Source organism: Dysidea avara, chromosome 13 (genome assembly GCF_963678975.1).
Source record: "Dysidea avara chromosome 13, odDysAvar1.4, whole genome shotgun sequence".
Lineage (NCBI taxonomy): Eukaryota > Metazoa > Porifera > Demospongiae > Dictyoceratida > Dysideidae > Dysidea > Dysidea avara.
In genome coordinates this window covers 4,091,437-4,104,304 of record NC_089284.1, presented here as the reverse complement: position 1 = coordinate 4,104,304, position 12,868 = coordinate 4,091,437, and the positions used below count along the sequence as shown (strand labels likewise).

Here is a 12,868-nt window from a genome sequence, read left to right as displayed (position 1 = left end):
CATAACAGACACTCTGGGACCAACTGATACATTTTATTGCTATAAGGAGGCTCATAGGTAAGATTGTATTGGTAGTGGTCTAATTCTATAGGGAGCTCAGAAGCTGTCCTTTATAAGGAGGTTAAATGTACAGCGTCCTTTACACAGACGATCCTTTAAGAGGTGTCCCACTGTAGTGTGATAATTATACAAATATTCTTAGGGACTTAATATTGAATTTAAAAGAGCCCTGCCAATGTCCTTTCACTATTCCACATCAATCAACTCACAGACATCAGGTCAGTACAAGAGTCTAGTATTCTTCCATTCACTTCCAGTTTCACACCCTCGTCATCTTGTTTTGACTTGCGCAACATTTCCTGTAAGTCACATAGGGTGACTGAACAATGATACAATTAGAATTGCAAACCTCAATCCTAGCAGCAGCCTCGTCAACAGCCTAGAGAGTAATACCAATGCACAACTAGCTTTTCAACCAATGACATTACTAACCAATGCAGTTGCCGTCATTTCCTCTTCCAAGATGTCCCCAAGTGTCTCAGTGTCAAGATCCTTCTTGGGAACCAGTTCCTGTACATTGTTACCATGACAATATCATTTCTCTAATTGATGCCTACCTCTACTAATCTGGCTAAGCCGCGGATAGACTTCTGCACGTTGTTGGTTGAGGAGGCAATGTTCCCTGACCCCGGCTGACGTTGTTTCAACACTGTTAACAACTTCAACCCCTCCTCTCCAATTTTTTTACATGATGATAATAGTTCTGGAGAGCAGTCAATCAAAGCAAATCATACAAAAATGAGTGGGGCTCACTTTCACCATTCTCACTAGGTGCCATGTGCGAGGCAGCTGCTCCATTATGCATCACCTCTGACATTGACTGTGATAAACTGGTCAGTGATAAAATAGCTTCCGACAATGCTACAGTGAACGAATAAGCATTACCAGCTGCGCTATAGACATAAGGATGGTGGACATGTATCAAAGGATAATGGCTTGTCTGTGGGTACTTTGTCAACAAAGAAACACAGTATCTGCTATAACAGCAGGTTACTACCGCAAATATAGATACAGATGTGTATAAAACCAGGGAGGTCTGGATGTACATCCCCTGGAAATTTTATAAGTTTTGAGGTGGAATTTTAAACTGCTTCTGGGTGCACAAGTACAAGTGAATTCAATGTTTTACATTGTATAAAAGATATGAAAATGTGACAAAGCATGAACAAACAAACCAAAAAAAAAACAAAAAACTATAGAATATCAACAGCCACCTCAGCACAAGAAGTGGACAAACTGCCAAACAGGATGCATACAAGAACTCATTTGATACAAAATGAATTCCCATGTACATAATTGGCTATATTATATGATTGGTACAACACATAACCACTCTCTTCCCAGTTCTCACCTGCAGGATCATTATTGTATAATGAGAAAGCATTTGCCACGTTATCCAATACATTTAATCCATGGTTGGCCTTTGCCAGCAAAAAATCTACCACAATGAAGACCATAACAACACATGACCGCCACACAGTCTAGTTACCAGGGGTACATGTAACTCCTGAGAGACTTGGGTCATCCACCTCAGCCAGGCTCTCCTTAATAATTCCCTCCACTTGTTCTATGGACTTCACCAGGAGGTCATGTGTACCCCCTGCTGAGGATTGACGCTGTTGCTCCTGTAACTGACTCTCCAGTGATCCCTTGAGCTGTTCTAGCTCAACTGAGTGCTGTATAACACCAAAGACCATAATGAAATATGGTATTCTTAGTTTACTGTGCAGTAATCCGAGACACTATCACGCTATGGATATAAGTGAGCATTACAGACATTGTCTTGGTAGCTATAACAGTCATAAATGGAGCAATGGTGGCCCCATTATTAGTAAGTCCCAAGCTATGTAGCACTAATGTGACCATGGACAAGCCACAGTTCAAAGCATCATTTTTTGAGATGTTCCGCAATGCCTACCTCTTCTTGTTGTCTCATTCGTGTCATCATCTGTTGCACCTGACTAGCTCCCTCCTCCTAATAATCAACCAGGATAGCTTGCTAGTTTAGAAACAAGAACATATCAATGTTGGTTACCATTTTCTTTTGAGCCTCTTCCAGTTGTTGTTGCAGTAGTTTGATCTTGTCTTCTAGTTCCTGTGATGTCAGATTAGCTCATGTGATCTCACATGACAACAGAGAAAACACCTTCTTATTAGTGTCCCCTTGTGTGGCAACTACTTTTACTGCTGTCAATTGTTTGCGTACTTCTCCCTCCTCGCGTAGCAACTGTACATGTTCTTCACGCAGTTTGAGATAGCTCGTCTTGAGCTTAGCAAACTTCTCTTCTTTTACGGTGCCCTGACCTGTGCAAGAAATCTTAGTAACAGCTAAACTGGCTAGCTAGTGCTACAAAAAATTATCAGGAGCATAGCTTATAAGCACACAAAGTAGTTACACTCCTAGCATTATATAGCAGAAAGGAAAACAGGTAGCGGGCCCAATGCACTATGTGTATTCTTTGTGGATCCTCAAAGCAACTTTAGTGAACCCAAACTAAAAATTTCTATCCATCTGGTATGTACAGTGTGACCTGCATAACCTGCTTAGCAACTTGCAAGTCCAGGAACTTTGACCCAAATGCAAAGTCAGTTCAAAGTCTCCAGCCATACACTACACTGTAGTGACATGGTCATCTTTATTATACAACAACAGTTTACATATAGAAGGCCTTGTGCCATATTGTTGCACAGTGACACTTACTAGCTTCTTCACTTGCTAACTTGGCAACTTCTAGTTGTTCCTTCAATGACACATTCTCCTGTACAATAACAAAGACAATTTCACATCCAGAAGTCTCAATAAATGTCCCAACTGCTCTATTAATCCCACCCTTGTTTGTCTTGTGTTATAATTATTTTATGCTTCAGCAGAAAACAAGCAGCTGGAAATAATATAATCTCTCTAAGGTGATAGTTGTGGGTACGCTTACAAAAGGAATAAAAGAATCTTGCTAATAGCTATCAATATTATCAGAGCAAGCTTTGTCTTGCATGAATAAGCCCACCTATCATCCTAGCCCCACTCCTTACACTGCAAGCTTGCTCGGCTATTTGATGGTACTCATCTCGTTCCTTCTTCAGTTTCTCAAGCTCCTCTTTCAGCTGCGTCATCAGGTGCCTGCCCTGCAGCAGGTCTGCCTCCAACTTAGCTATCTTTGCCTTTAGCTCCAGTATCTCCTGAGCCATCTGCTCTATCAGTGCATCTCTGTAACAATTAAAAAAAAAAGAGTACTCATTCATTCAAATACAGAGAAGGTTAGTCACGTGTCATCAAGCATCTAATGATTTCAAAGAAAGGTTCAATCCAAACACGTGAAACACGTGAATCACAAATCCTTCTTTCCACCACTCCCAACACAAATAAACGGGTTTCCTAGCTTGTGGGGCATAATCCATCCTTTTCATGAATGTGAAAAAGAATTGATAACACCATCAATGCTAATGGTTACACAATAATCTCACACGTCCAGGGTTACAACGCCCCCTCAAGTATAAAAGTTTCATGACAGAAATAGTAAATGAAAACAACCTTAAGGAACAAGGGCATGTATTATAGTTCTCAAAGGAGCTAGCTAATGCCTATTACTGAAAGACACTGCATTCAGTAATAAATACAGTGAAACCTCATTAATAGAACCACCTTTGGGAACCATGATAAGTGGCTCTATTACTGAAAACCTTCAGGCCATAAACAAAGTGGTCTTATTATCAAGAAGCTAACACCTGGCTAGTTGCATAATAGCAATTTACAATTGATATAAAACAATTAAATACACCATGAGTTTCATCACAGCGAAGGGTAGGAATATTCCAGCAGTACTTGAAGCATGAAGTATATATTGCCATTAGGTACTCTTAGGAGCAGCAACTTTTGCAGTGATACTTTGACCTCTTGCTCAGCTGGCCCCTTTATTGTGAGAATGTTGTGTTGGTTTTACCAATTAGGTTCTGTAGTATGTGGCCACTGGCTTTTCAATAGAATAGTATGGCTGGCCACTATAACAAGGTAACAAGGTGGCCTTTGAGGTTTCACTGTATAATGTGTAGACCACTAAAAGGATCATATGGTCTTTACTTACTTTTCTTCTTCTGCTTGAGACTTTGAAGGTTCTTCAGCAATATCACTATTAGTAGAATTAGCAAACGAGTCAAAATTAAATTCTTTGTCAAACGAATGGCTACTGCCAAATGCAACACTGAACGTTGGGTCAGATTCTTGTCGTGGCAATGGAGAAAATGATTGTGATATTCTATTAGCCTACAGTAGCACAATCACTCGTATAATAACACACATTACAGGGTGTGCACTAACTGGAACTGAGGAGGTAACAGACATTGGGACATCTGCAAAGCTTTCCGCTGGGCTGGTAGGTGGATCCACAATAATAGTTTGTCCTGGCAACAAGAACGAAGGTGGCTCCTGTGTACATAAGATTCACACAAAAGGTCATGGAGCCATCACGTGTGTTACCGGCTCCAAGATGGGTATGTTCACCAGTGTCTCAAAATATCTCATCTTACGAGCTTCATTATAGTATTTTCTCATTCTACAATGATAATAAAGAATACAGTGAAATTGTATTACACAATAATGTGTGTATGCATGCACTCCACACACACACACGCGTGCACACACACAACATGCATTCTTCCACGACCTAGCAACAGCAAAGTAAGTAATCACAATCATTATTTTTAATATATGGTGTAAAGGATCCTATCATACCGTATAGCAGGAAATTTTCGAAAGGTTAAATTTTCGAAAAATTCGAAAATAACAATGTGTTTTCGAAAATATTTTTTCGAAAATAGTACATCCCGGCTTTGAAGTGACAATCAAAGAAAGTATAGCTAGGTATATATAAATGATTTTTGCGAGTACACGCATGCATAGGTTCTGCTAATATCAATTAGCTATAGGCCTAATGTATTATAGCTAGGCACTGGGCCACACACAAGTAGCTTGCCATATATAGCTATAGCTACCACGCGCACGCGCATATGAGCGAGCACGAATGACACCACGAGCCTTGAAGCCCATAAGAGCTCGAGAGACCAGAAATTACTAGGAAAGACTATAATTATCAGCAAACATCTATATGGGCTGGAAAACGCCATGTACTTAGCTATGGCTCGATCCGCAGGCCACTGAGGCGAAGTCCGCCAAACAACATGGTTCAACCTACGAAGGAAGACCCTAGGATAGCTATACGAGATTCTATCAAAACCAGATTGAACATTTATATAGCTGTACTGAACAATTAAAGCAGCTATGTATGTGATCAACGCAACCACTGTTAGCTTCCTTCATGAATTAATTATCTACGGTGCAGCGCGGTAAAGAGGCATTGTTTCGAAAATATTTTTTCGAATTTCCAATCAAGCACTCTTTTTCGAAAATTTAACATTTCGAAAATTTCCCTCTATACGGTACCAGGTATGCATTTAATCATAAGGTAAATCCTTTTTGGTTGAAACTTAAGGGTCTTCTGTTGTCTGCTAAATTCCTGTTAGAAAATTAATTATGTGATATGAGCCATTTTTAGTGGACATCTGTCACTAAAAGTGACCACTTGGTGATGCGGTGACTCAAAGATGTTGACTGAGTGGCAAGTGATCACAAACACACACACACACACACGTACACACCCCCCTCTCTCCTTGATTTATATTCTGTAATCCAATACAGCATGTAGTGTAGCTGTTATTTATTTGATAAATAGCAATGCTTACAAATATACATACACTGTCACTGTACTGTGTGTAGTGTATGCATACATAATTGCATGTGCTTGTATGTATACACATATTATGTCATACAGACAGATTGGTACATTCTGCTTTACAAATGCTAGCACTCAACAAAAGACAGCTATGCCTTTAAGACAAGACGCTGACCACCACACAAAACACACCACTGACTTACGCCAAGTACTGTCGATTGAAACGTTCTCTATGACCAGCTAGTGTCTCTGAAGGTAGGGCTACATGGACGATAAGAAGTGTAATGATTAGGAAGCAGATAACTCACTTGTGTGCAAGGTCTTCATCAGCTTGTATATTAAATCATAAAGTGCTGAAGATTCCTATATACAAGATAAGAAGGTGTAGCTGACATCACATGATCCACACTGTATAACCCCATGGCAAGTACATCATACTTGTTTGTTTTATAAGCCTTTCATTGACTGGAAAGGATAACAAGCCTATGAGTGCGTATTTATGCACTCCTGATGATAAATATCTCTGCAAATGCCAAAATTATGAATGACAGCATGGTTGAGTTTACAACTTAAAATTGACCAAAATTTAGGCAAAACACACTGTACCATAGGAAAGCTTACAAAATGTATCAAAAGGGTCAGAGCAATATATGACACTAGGACTGAAACTAAATACAACACACTTTCAAATTCAAAAATATCTGCCACAATGCATAATAAATAGCCTCTGTAGTACCTATGTACATATATGTGTTAATCTTAACAACAGTCACAAATACAAAAAAAACAAAATAGTATTCACTGCACACTTACAGTAATACATGCTATCAGTGGGTGGATGCGACACTGTACTTGTGCTGCTGTGATACCCTTGGATGGGTCCAGCTGAGATACAACTACCATGACAATCATGATGGTGACACACCCACTAGTGGATCACATGACACTACTCACTTGCACCCATCAAGTGTAGAATGGATGACTGCAAGTCAAACACATCCACTGCCATCTGAAATCTGATGGAACGCAAGATATGTGCGGTAAGCTGTTTTGAATAACAAATAAAAGACAGAAACTATTGCTCTACACTGCACTACCACACATGTGCGTGCACACACACACACACACACACACACACACACACACCATGCACCACATGCGCACACACACACACACACACACACACACACACACACACACACACACACACACACACACACACACACACACACACACACAGCCTCACATCTCATTTACGTCAGCTGGCATAGTAAATGGTTTATCACGAAATAACAAGTTGGATGGTACCTCGGGATACTACACAAACAACAAGGTCACCATGGAAAACCATCACAGCCATCAAAACACACCTTGAGATGAAAGTGTATCTTAGTAATGAGAACCTTACAGTAGCCAGCAATGAGCTTTGAATAGCCATCAACAACTTTGCCCTATTATGGTGAAATAATAATAGTAACAGTACACAGGGACTAAAATATAATATCAAATGTTGCTACGAGTTTTCAGTCAGTAACTAACCCAGTGCTTTCCCAGGTCAGCTAATAAGCTCACATGATCTTTTGACAGCTTGACAACCTGTACAGTCAACACAGGTTAAAACATATCATACTTAGCCAACACAGTAAGTATGCCCTATAAACACCTGACATTAAAGATATTATATGTTATTTAAGTACTGTGAAACCATACATTATTGTATGATCACCCCACAAAATATAAAACCCGTACTAGTGCAGTAATTTTTGCAAAAAGCACTTAATTTCAACATAAATTACTGTTAAAAATATTTCCAGAAGCACTACTATCAGCATATAAAATAAATATCCATATATGGGAAGGATAAAATTTACTTTTAGTCCCAAAAAATATTTAGTTTAAAATTTTCCCCTGGCTTCTCCAGCCTCATATAAGAGTGGGTTTACACAAATGCTTCAGATGTATGTAACTCTCTCCACTACAAAAGGATTCGGTGTGTGCACTCCTGGTTTTCAGGTTTCTTTGTTGTTTGGTTTATACATTATGGCAAATTAGTCAAACCATTGTATCAACAAAATTATTATATAACATTTAGTGAAAAACCTTACACTATCCAACACGAATGCATATTATCCAATATTTACAGTGATCTGGGCAGGATATGTGAGAGTACAACAAGCAGTAGATTATGCATATGTGTGGATGTACATTTGATGACAAAGGCTGTCATTATTTCCCAGTGTACACACAGTTTCCCAAAACATTAAACACAAGCCATTGAACTTACATCAGCATGGCCATCAATGAAGATGCGATGTATCACCAGACATGCTTTCCAACAGACGACATTTTGACGTAGCAGTTGAAATTGTCGCAAGACCTTCCAGAATGATTTACAGCCTCTCTCCTGGTGTGTAGCAATGATAGCATCTTGTGGGTGCTAAGGAGTTTTGCTATGATCGTTTACTATGTCACGTGCATATTGATTAAATTGTTAGCTAATAATAAAAGTGTATATTTTGATAAAGGATACTTCTAACGTGTTTCTCTTTGGGAGCTGTTTCTTGATTGAGTAGTGCCTTTTGTAGGGTGTCCGCCTGCACAACAAACCTCCTCAGTATCGCGCCAATTATGATAAATACAATCACAAACTTACCAACTCCCGTTCAAACCGTTCGCGATCTTTCACAACAGCGTAGCTGGTTGGAGCAACGTACGTGGCAGACATTTACTCGCTCTTTTGCTCTCGTACAAAATAGTGAAATAATTTTAATTAAAATATATTTTATAGCGCTTATTGTAGCGCTGCGCACTTCCTATTGACCGTACTCCATCGTCACAAACAAATAGGGGAACGTCCCCAAAGACGTAATCAAGGGGATTGTTGAGGGGATTTGTTGTTTCGTTGAATCGATCAGTATCCCTTGACATGGAGGAATTTACAGCAGAAGAAACTAAGTTCTGTAACAACTGGTACGTGTGTACGGTGTTGTGGAACTTGTAAAATAAGTCACGTGTGATATGCAAGACTAGCATTTTTCGTTGTCATCTTTTATACAATTCCAAAGTGTTTCGTTGTGGTTCCATCTCGTAATGTATTTGTATTTTTTTTTGTTAACACACGAGGCGTCACGTTGTTAAGAAACACCAAGTTATTGAAGTACTACAAAACGTTCACAATTAACAACCACAAGCTCGACTTTAATGTTATAGTTATACCACCTTAATTTAGGGGTTGATTTTTAGTTTACACTTTATAGATATCATTTGTGACGTTGTTGCTTACAGCCAGCAAGAGGTGCCCGCAGCTAACTATGTCATGCATGTTAACCACTGTGAGAAATACATGCAATGTTGTTCGATATGCAAAGAGCCGGTGAATCGTAAGAACATGCAGGACCACATCGATGAGAATCACAAATTGGTGCGCTGTAAACAGTGTCATCGAGAGATGGAGAACAGGCAACTAGAGGAGCATATGGTAAGGTCGTACTTATTGATGTTAGTGTTGTAATTGAGAAAAAGTATCAAGCCTTTTCTGTTAGATTAATAAACTAGTATTAAGTGATTGGGAGTTGACACACACCAAGTATACAGGGATAGCCACACCCTAAACTTTATAAAGTTTAGAAAATGTGATATATCATGTTAAGCACAAACAATTCTTCACACCAATGTCACACTCTTAATTTGTTGAATTTTAAATGCTTTCAGCTGCCTTACACCTAAGGGATTACAGAAAGGCTACACATGGTCCTATGCATGACTCAAAAGTATGCACATTACTTTAGGAGGATGAGTGTCGCATGAGGATGGTGGATTGTGAATACTGTGAGCTACAGTTTAAGGCCATGGAGCTATATCAACACAAGGACCATTGTGGCAGCCGTACTGATGTCTGTGAAAAGTGCCAACAATATGTCATGCTGAAGGAGATGAAGAGCCATTTGGAGAACATGTGTGCCACCGTTGTGCAACCTGATGGCAGAGGAAGTCACCCTGCAAATCCGGGAGAGGTTAATTATATTGGGGGTGGGGCTGTTGGATATGGGGGCGGGACTACTAGTGATGGGACTACTGCCTTTGGTGGAACTGCTGGCTATGGGGGTGAAGCTATAGAGCCAGATCTGGATCAGTCATGGGTGAATGCTATAGCTGCATGTAATGAGGATGGGCATAGCTTGTCATCAATTTTAGCTGAGAACTTGGCTGGGAGTGAAAGACAATGGCCTAACAACCCTTCTTTTGGTAAGTGTGGTGTAGTGTACGTCTGTGTGTGTGTGTGTGTGTGTGTGTGTGTGTGTGTGTGTGTGTGTGTGTGTGTGTGTGTGTGTGTGTGTGTGTGTGTGTGTGTGTAGTGTAGCACGTGTGTGCATATAGCCAAGTGGCTAGAGCATCGTTCTGGTAGTTGAAAGGTTCCAGGATCGATGCCCAGTTATGCCAAATTGGTGTTGTTGTTGTTTCCTTGAGCAAGAAACATTGCTCCAGCTGTGTAATGGGTACCTGGTCTCCTGGTGTCAACTGGGAAAGCAGTCCACCCAGCTGTAACATCAACGTGTACCTGGTGATTACTGGGGAAGCAAATTCCCAACTGTCCTTGTCTCACTTAGCAATGTTGGGGTCGTGTGGAACCACTCTCTGTGATACCTGGACAGTCTGTGGGTTACTAGTCCTGCCCAGGAGGATTTGTCCGCACAAGACTCAAGTGCTGAGTGATGCACAGGCATCCCATGCTAGCTGGTTTGCTGGGTGTGTTTTGCACGGCTGCCGGAGGCTTTGTTTGTGTAGTGTGTGCGTGCGTGCGTGCGTGCGTGCATGCATGCGTGTGTGTAGTGGTGAATGCATTCCTTTTATGTATGTGTGTGGGCATATAGAGCTACATAGCAGCATATCAATATTTCTTATAGTTTCAGACAATACATTAGCTCATGAACTCCAGCAAAAGGAAGAGAAATCATATACTTCTTCAGCAGAAGACCAGCAAAAACAGTTCGAATTGCTACGTCAGATGCAGTCAGATGCTGAAATGGCACAGCGGCTACAAGAGCAGTATAATACAGTAAGACAGTAGTATGACATGATTTTGATCACATGAGTTTATAATAGGAGAACGAGCCTCCTGTAAACAATCCAGATACTGTGGTTCCTAATGATGAACCTTATTTACCCCCACACCACATGCCCCCCGAAGGTACACATGTATAGCCTTATGTTTCTTGACTTATAACTAATTTACCAATACAGTTCACAATATGCCTAATCGCACGATCCCACATGATACAGGTGATATGATCCCCAATGGTGGAGCTCACATGATCCCAGCTGGTGTTCAGGACGAGGTAATCCATGATACAATGGATAGTTTGTGTACTGTTTGTATAGGGAACGGAATTTGAACTGCCTGATGACATCGCTGCTCTCCATATAGACCAGCCACAAAATTTGAGTAGGTCACAGTGCCTGAACTCTTGGTCATGCATTATTTTAATTCTTTGCTGTTTCACAGTGCCTGAAGAAGATCTGATCCCATGTGAGTGGTGCGGTAAAGGAATTCCCCCACAATACTTACAATCTCATCAGGTAAATGTGATGTAATGTGACATCACTGATCACTGCTGGTACACACACAGCTACAAACCTGTCCTCAATTGCCTAACAATGATAAGTTCCAACCTGAAGAATCCGTTGATGGACCTGTTCAGGCTACTGACGATCATGATATTACGCCTACTGTTGAAGGTGTGATAATGTTGTGTTTACTAGATCATGTGATCTACCATTGTGAATAGGAACGTACAATATCATCAAGTGTGAACATTGTAACGCAAGGGTCCCTGCTGAGCATTATACTAAGCACTTGGTAAGTGTTAGTATATAAGGAGTGCTTGTGTGGCTGTGGTGTAGTATCATGTGATCAGACCGCTTTTTCTCTGTCATTGGGTAGGGATGAAAAGGGTCTGGGTTGAAAATCCCACACTATTTTACCCATCTAATTGGGTAGCATGAACCAAAGAAACAGGATGCATTTTCAGATAGTAGCAAATTGCGTCTATCAATCACAAGCACACATTTACAAACTGATCAATGCTAAAGCTGTTTAGGAGTCTACCATCGATTGAACTGGTTGTAAGTTGCATGGGGCATGACGATTGTGGAATTCGAACTGTTCTAGACCTTTTTCTCCCTACCTAATGGCAAAAAAAAAGAGAGAGTGGTCTGGCCACACATGAGACACATGCACACATAAACAAACATGTATTATAGAACTTGGTAGTGTTGTGTATTTGTTTGTATGTACTTTAATGTGAGTGAGATATCTTTCTTTTTAATAGGAACTGTGTGATGCTGCTACAGGTATGTGCATTACTGTCATGTTGCAAACACTGTGTATTTGTGACTGTGTCTCCACAGGACCTTGTGAACACTGTAACAAGTCTGTACCCATTGCTCAACTGTTTGAGCATGAGGTATGTATATGTCAGTTTTATTCCACTGATACTCTTGGTAATAAGAATAGTAACAACTTTTTTGTATTTCAGGTGACTTGTAGATATAACAAGAAGTTATTCCGTCCAGGAATGACATTTCCACATAACCAATGGCCCAGTGGTAAAGGGAAGGATAACCAGAGGAAGCCACACTACCCACCTTCAAAAGACGTTGCTACTACCCTACCTGTTGCCATGCCAACTAATCATCACTCTTCATCCTGGAATAGCAACAGTTCCCACAGTAACAGCAGTTACCATAGTAACAGTGATTCCCACAGTAGCAGTTTTGAATCACGTTACCCAGCAGTGGCCCCAGCTGATGAAGAAGACATGTTTGATGATATGAACACGCCTCTTCCTCCACAAAGGCATGATATCAGTCAACTCACAAGACCTCCAATACATCATCACTATTCACCAGCTGGTGCTGGAGGTGTGTCAGTTAAAGGAACTGGTATTAAAGTCACTCAGCCCCCAGAACAATACTAACTTCATATCTCAATCCACTTACTAATTATGTGTATGTCTTTTTGCTCGGTGTTTTCTGTGTACTACAGTATTATCTTGGTATTATGGTGTACTATTATACTCATAAGC

The 12,868-nt window shown here is 40.4% G+C and overlaps 2 protein-coding genes across 3 annotated transcripts in view; one reads left to right on the top strand and one right to left on the bottom strand.

Annotated features, from left to right (window-relative positions):
- Window positions 1–8,593, bottom strand: part of LOC136242181 (huntingtin-interacting protein 1-like) — a 9,981-nt gene extending 1,388 nt beyond the window's left edge. Inside the window, exons 1-25 of the mRNA XM_066033600.1 lie at window positions 8,437–8,593; window positions 8,314–8,377; window positions 8,068–8,210; window positions 7,323–7,379; window positions 7,154–7,234; window positions 7,030–7,100; window positions 6,738–6,799; window positions 6,597–6,679; window positions 6,092–6,146; window positions 5,987–6,044; window positions 4,532–4,607; window positions 4,373–4,480; window positions 4,140–4,318; window positions 3,091–3,265; window positions 2,762–2,819; window positions 2,207–2,364; window positions 2,096–2,155; window positions 1,979–2,035; window positions 1,550–1,736; window positions 1,412–1,498; window positions 814–921; window positions 618–763; window positions 493–570; window positions 410–439; window positions 270–359 (exon numbers count right to left, since the gene is read on the bottom strand). Coding sequence (XP_065889672.1) covers window positions 270–359; window positions 410–439; window positions 493–570; window positions 618–763; window positions 814–921; window positions 1,412–1,498; window positions 1,550–1,736; window positions 1,979–2,035; window positions 2,096–2,155; window positions 2,207–2,364; window positions 2,762–2,819; window positions 3,091–3,265; window positions 4,140–4,318; window positions 4,373–4,480; window positions 4,532–4,607; window positions 5,987–6,044; window positions 6,092–6,146; window positions 6,597–6,679; window positions 6,738–6,799; window positions 7,030–7,100; window positions 7,154–7,234; window positions 7,323–7,379; window positions 8,068–8,210; window positions 8,314–8,377; window positions 8,437–8,508 — 2,343 coding nt within the window. The 5' untranslated portion in view covers window positions 8,509–8,593. The remainder of the gene's footprint in view (window positions 1–269; window positions 360–409; window positions 440–492; window positions 571–617; window positions 764–813; window positions 922–1,411; window positions 1,499–1,549; window positions 1,737–1,978; window positions 2,036–2,095; window positions 2,156–2,206; window positions 2,365–2,761; window positions 2,820–3,090; window positions 3,266–4,139; window positions 4,319–4,372; window positions 4,481–4,531; window positions 4,608–5,986; window positions 6,045–6,091; window positions 6,147–6,596; window positions 6,680–6,737; window positions 6,800–7,029; window positions 7,101–7,153; window positions 7,235–7,322; window positions 7,380–8,067; window positions 8,211–8,313; window positions 8,378–8,436) is intronic.
- LOC136242185 (TRAF-type zinc finger domain-containing protein 1-like) lies at window positions 8,593–12,857 on the top strand. Of its 2 annotated transcripts, XM_066033605.1 has the most exons (13): window positions 8,593–8,753; window positions 9,069–9,261; window positions 9,572–10,028; window positions 10,688–10,839; window positions 10,887–10,971; window positions 11,025–11,119; window positions 11,163–11,226; window positions 11,287–11,360; window positions 11,411–11,519; window positions 11,570–11,640; window positions 12,113–12,134; window positions 12,192–12,247; window positions 12,320–12,857. In XM_066033605.1, the coding sequence occupies exons 1-13, from the start codon at window positions 8,710–8,712 to the stop codon at window positions 12,758–12,760; spliced, it is 1,863 nt and encodes a 620-aa protein (XP_065889677.1). In that variant the 5' UTR covers window positions 8,593–8,709; the 3' UTR covers window positions 12,761–12,857. The 2 variants fall into 2 exon arrangements, with proteins under 2 accessions (XP_065889677.1, XP_065889678.1); XM_066033606.1 differs by lacking the exon at window positions 8,593–8,753 and having other exon boundaries at window positions 9,122–9,261; window positions 9,495–10,028.
- The last annotated feature ends 11 nt before the right edge of the window (window positions 12,858–12,868 follow it).